Source organism: Aptenodytes forsteri, unplaced genomic scaffold, assembly GCF_000699145.1.
Source record: "Aptenodytes forsteri isolate BGI_AS27 unplaced genomic scaffold, ASM69914v1 Scaffold113, whole genome shotgun sequence".
Classification (NCBI taxonomy): domain Eukaryota; kingdom Metazoa; phylum Chordata; class Aves; order Sphenisciformes; family Spheniscidae; genus Aptenodytes; species Aptenodytes forsteri.
The window spans coordinates 428,823-434,578 of record NW_008795032.1 but is presented as its reverse complement, the minus strand read 5'-3'; the positions used below and the strand labels follow the sequence as shown (position 1 = coordinate 434,578).

Genomic DNA, 5,756 nt, shown 5'->3' with positions numbered 1-5,756 from the left:
CCAAATGATCGGTTTTCGTTTTTTGTTGCAAAATACCCCCACCACGCTATTGCGGGGGGAAAAAAAAAACCCAACAGAACAACAAACCACCAGGCTATCTTTTATACAAAGCTGCCTAAACCACCGGCTCTCCAGCCTTGGGCTCCATTTCAGTGAAGTAAAGCCGCAAAGACCAGCTTCCACTTGGTTATAATTCATTGAGCACAAGATTTTCCAACCCAGCTACGCTCCTCAGATGTCCCAAGGACGGGGGGAGGCCCCTGCGCGTTGGCAGCGTAAGAAGAAAGGATGTTATGATCTACCATAGCCAAGCGACTCGAGAAACCCATGTAAGCAGCCTACTGTTGGCATGTGCTACACCTGCAGCCTCCTGCCAAGTTTGCTAGCCAGAGCACGTCCGTTCGCTCAAAGCCCGTCCTGGCTGCGCAGCACCGACGCCGACCGCTACTGCATTCCCAGCTCAAGTAAAGCTCCCTTGATGAAGGGCCGAGTATTAAGTCTCTTAACACAAAAAGCCCAGCAACTATAGGGAGCCCCAGCTGCTTAATTTATAGCGTGGCTGGAGACGAGCACTGCGCTGCATACTCCAAAGGAGGTAGGCTCGTTCAGAAAGGTCATCCCTTGAACTCTACAGCTGATACAGCTGGAAAAAGTACTTAAGCTTTTGGGTCCAGATGCCTTTCTAGGTCACGCTGAAGGTTGCTGGCTGAAAAGCTCAGCCTGATGTAACTACAGCACCGCTAGATTGAGCGGGCAACCGAGAGGGGCAGAGAGAGTCCCAGTAACCCCTGTCTGAGGTTGGACTTTAAACCACTGGGCAACACAGCCCACTCTGCTCTGGGATGAGCTATGTTACAGGAGGGGCTGATTTTCTGACAGATTCTGCCAGGTTTTGTCAGCAATAAACCCGGAAAGAATTATATCCGTTATTTCTGGGATGCAGCTATCTAGATGACATCCCCACAGGCAGCAACCCCTGCCTACACACCAGTGCCAAAAGCTTCTGTGCTAATTCAAGGCCATACTGAAATCAAACACTTCAAAGCCTCCAAACTGTGATTCTTTCCACCAGCATCTCCTCCACATTGAGCCCATTTTCTGCCTTCGGACCTCGCCTGGTGTTACGCAAGGCTTGGCAAAGCTGGCCTGCAGGAGTTCAAGTTGCAGGGTCCCCTATTTCTCATCCCCTCCCACCCAGAGGGAATTCATTATTTGTCCTGAGTCCCTCCTGAAGCTATTTATGTATCTTCTTTATCTGACAGGAAGCCCGTTGTGCTCTGCTGCTTCTCTGGATTTCATACCCCTCTAACATCTGTGACAATTCAACTCAATAGCATTAAGCTGATGTTACATTATTATTAAGAGGCTACAGAGGTTGGCATTTATTCACAAGGTAAGTGGGTGAGGCACACGCTAAAAATTCACCAAGGCTGCATTAAAGAAAACTCCTCTGAAAGCAGCCATGAGGTCTGCGATTCTCTCATGAATTTCAAGAGGAGACTTTGGTTGCTGTGACCCAAAAGGGCCTGTATCTTTTCATCACGTAAAGTCTGTGTGCCTCCTACAGTGTAATTAAAAATCAAGTCTAACACCTATGACAACACTCCTGTCTGAAGAGCCAAATTTGCAAGCTTAGCGTAAATTTAGGCTACCTCATCTGATAGCACTTTACTCCCTGGCTTGTGGAAAAGTTGCCCCCGTCCCAGAAGGGAGACGGACGTGTGCCACCGTAACACAACACAAAGTTGCACGAGTGCCAATTATTCTACAGCAAGGAACAGCCAGGTCTCCTCATCCGAAAGCCAAAAGGAAAGGTCCCGTAGAATGAAGAGGGCCAAAAGATGAGAGCTACACAGATCCACGTGCTCCTAAGCAAGTCTGCAGACACAAAGTCTTCCGGATCTTGCCTCATCCTATGCACGTGTTCTAGAAACGTTCCCGTCTGTGAGGTGGATGGCCGCCTCACCCTTTTGTGAAGTCAGGAGTTACTCTGTACATCGGTTCAGGCAGCTCCCAGGCCCTGACAGCTTTACCTTCCGGACTAGGGCACAGGAAGGAGCTTATCAACCACCCTCTCTCTGCATTTCACCTTTCTGCTTCCCGCTTCCTCTTTTTGTGAGACATTTGAGAAGTTGTTTCATGTTTTGATAATGCTGGCTCCGCACACAATAGCTGAAACAGACCTCCGGGAACAAGGCTAGTGAATTATTTGCTGCACACCTTTGAGAAAAGGTCTCTCATTTCTTAATAAACAGGTGATATTTATGCGGGAGAGCGCTGCATGCAGCTCAGCGATCTGCCAACGGGGTCGCTGAAAAATTAGCTTGTTCTCCCACTTATTACCTTGGAGTTATTTGCATTTATTCCCATCAGACTGTGAAAGGAACCGAACACAGTTGCAACACGGGTACAGGTCATTATTTAGATGTCAGATCTTTCTCACCTTATATATCAGAGCTGAAAGAGAAGGATCCCTGCTACCCCCTCGCCCACCGGGGATCTTCGACAGTGGGTGAGGGGCATCAGGAGCACCACAGAGGCCCTGGAACAATGTGCCTGCAGCACTGCAGCTGGGGACAGTTACTCAAAGGTAAAATACTACTGCAAGAAAAAGAGAGAGAGAACACCAGGTTACATGAGCAGGGATCACATTTCGGACGCTACAGCTCCTCGTGACCCCAAACCACTGGTATCCCTGCTCCTCCACAGCATGTCAGAGGCAGCTATCAGGGCTTTAGCGCCCGGACATCTACATTAAAAACACTTGCTGCCCAAGTCGTATCGGAAACGGGCGGTGTTTTGTCAGAAATGGAGGAGGGGCTTTGCAGCCAAGAACCCGGAGAGAGTGCTGAGCAACCTCATGCTAATAAGGGACGCCTGGAAGACTGCCAATGGCAGATGGCTGGAAACGCATGACCAGATGAGCACACATTTTCTATAGACAAATATCTACAAATAGATCAACAGGACCCAGAAGGAGGAGGTTTAAGTTTCACATTTTCAAAACGAGGAGGAGCGAAAGGGCTGGTTTTTCAGATATTTTCAACACGCTCTACAATGTCCAAGTTGACATTTTCACATGCAAATGAAACATCATACAAGCATCCTTCACCCCAACCCTAAAAATTACGAGTTCACCCCACAGATCTACTTTTAGGGGCAAGAAAATAAGTTTTCCGTGCAGTTTCTAAGTTCCTTTGGATGTCCTACATGCGGTCTTTCAGGATCACTTTGAACACAGGCTTTAATATCTGCCCTAGCTTTTAGGAACTTCGTGAAAGCAAATTATTTTATTTCTGGAGCATTGCTCCCTTTATCAGTACCACAAAAGCTCTTTGCTGAGGCACGGCACGGCAGCGGTATTCCTCTAACAAAGCCTGCAAAAGCAACGCAGAGAAACCAGTCGTTCCCCGGCGTTCCCATTATGAAACACGCCAGCGCAAAGCTGTGTAAACACCACCAAAATAGAGGGGAGTGTGAGGGTTTTCACTAAGCACGCGGAGCAAGGAACAAGGCTATAATGGACAGACTCTGTAGATGTACTGACAACTTACTGTCTGTCCTAAAACTTCTCACTTGAGCTGTTCCCAAGACAGTGTTTTTCCACTCTAATCCCTCTCCACGAGGGAGGCAGGCTTAAGTACCCAAAAACCAAGCACCGAGCTGCACTATCAGAATCACCTGAACCGCCTATACAGTATGCTAGAACATATACCAGACTGCAAACGAACTACGGAAATCTGGCATTTCTGAATGCCAGAAAATAACTCACAAACGCAGTTACGACTCAGGCAGAATTTGCTAAGATCTTGGCTTGCCATCTCATACCAAAATAATCTTTCTACAGGAAGCACAAATATTCTTCCTCCACATATTTCCTCCTCCTCCAGGTTCGCGAGACTGGGCTCTTCAGCAGCGTTCCCATGTGCCATGGCCTACAGCAGACACTGCTTGGAGAAAAGGCTGTTTAAATACACTAGGAAAAGATATAAAGCAGTTGCACTGAAGATGTCTCAGGGCAAACCCCGTTGCACACACGCTCAGTGGCGTTTTGTGTTAATACAGTCCCTCCTCACGGCATGACTGGGGCTATCAATGGACCAGTGTGTGTTCAGTAGTAGTGGATGTCGAGAGGCATGACAAAGCACTTTGCTGTGCCGTTCCCCACCCCCAGAAAGCTGTTGGCAGCTTTGTTATTCCCTTCCCTCCTCCCTCACCCCCTAGTCAACAATGTACTATTGATAGCGCTCTCCAACTTGCGGCCAAGGCATCAAGAAGCTGGATAATGAAGTGTAGTTGTGGGGAAAAAAAAAAAATAAAAAAAGAAGCTGGATAATGAAGTGTAGTTGTGGGAAAAAAAAAAAAATAAAAAAAAGAGAGAGGCAGTAGTTTTCATGCAAAGCAGTTCAAGACACTTCCCAGTTTTGCTTCCTCTGGCACATGCAGAAGTCAAAACACAAGACCCCTTCAGCTGCTGAGCCCCGCCTGCGGCACTAGGGCTTCGCCTAGCCCAGATCCGCACGCCACCGCTATCCTCCCCCAAAACTTCGCAGCAGCAGCAGCCAGCTAGGGTCCCGAGAGCAGCACGCTCAGGGCAGCACCACCAGGCAACGCTGGGGAGCGAGCGTGCATGTGGGGGGCACAGATTAAAAGGGGTTTTTGCTTCCTCCAGATGCGAGTTGGCGCCCTGGGAAGAAGTCCGTGCAAGCACCCGACAGAGTCTTATCCCTCGATGCACCCGCACGCGAGCAGCCCGCTGCAACTCTGCTCCCTGAGGCCTGTTTATAGCTTAAAAATTAGGATCCTGCTCCCTTCTAGACTCTCTTCTCTTTTGAGAAGCTGCTTTCCAGCAGCTTGGTTTAGATTAAGATGCATTTAGATCACCAAGGGCCTTTCCCTGAAGAAACTCCCAAGCAAAAGCTTCTCAAGCAAGCCCTGCCTGAAACGGGAGCTGGAAGGAAGCTTATGTTTTCAGCCAGCAGGTATAATTTTAACTCGCTAAGCTTCCAGCAATCTCAACCCTGTGCCCTGTCCCTGGGAAGCGCAAAGGACAACTCAACTTTTGAACCCTGTCACAGCTGCTCTTCAACAGCCCTCGCACCTGAAGCCCCAGGCCAGTGCTGCTTTCAGCCCACGACAACAACCAGCACCTTGGGGTCTAGAAAGCTGCACATTTTCTTGTTTTTTTGAGGGTTTTTATTTGCACTGAACACTTGGGCCTGATGGAAGGATCCACGCAGCTCCCTTGACATTACAGAAACAAAGTTTGTTTGTTTTCTTTACCCTCCCCCCCCTTTTTAAAACAGGCTCTGAAGATGCTGTTGCACTTAGCCCACAGATATTACGCTGCCAGCCATTGCAAGTCATATATTAAGGAACCTGATCTGAGGACAACTTGTAAATAACCATCTGATGAATACAGCATAGCTCAAATATCTACCCTACACGCAGGGGCCAAGGAACGGGGCTGGTTTATACACATCCTCCGGGCGCTTATCTACGCGGTACGATAGAGCCTCAGGAAATGACACTTTTCGGACTCTAAACAAGGAACAGACACACAAGATAATTTGGCCAGCTGAGAAAAATACCCACAAGTCATGTAAGTTCATGCCTGCTGACAACCAACCTGCCAGGAAAAATCACCTTTCCTTAGAGATGCGCGGGGACTGCGGGGAGGGAGGGCACAAACCCTCCTCGGCGTTAAAGGCTTATTAGCAAAAGGGTGCTCAGACACTGGCTGCTGAGGCGGCCGC

At 48.6% G+C, this 5,756-nt stretch overlaps 1 protein-coding gene across 1 annotated transcript in view; it reads right to left on the bottom strand.

Moving 5' to 3' along the window:
- The window catches only part of OAZ2 (ornithine decarboxylase antizyme 2), a 35,674-nt gene that overhangs the window by 8,402 nt on the left and 21,516 nt on the right, over positions 1–5,756 (bottom strand). Inside the window, 2 exon segments of the mRNA XM_009276337.1 lie at positions 2,444–2,524; positions 2,526–2,601. Of these exon segments, the coding sequence (XP_009274612.1) occupies positions 2,444–2,524; positions 2,526–2,601 (157 nt within the window).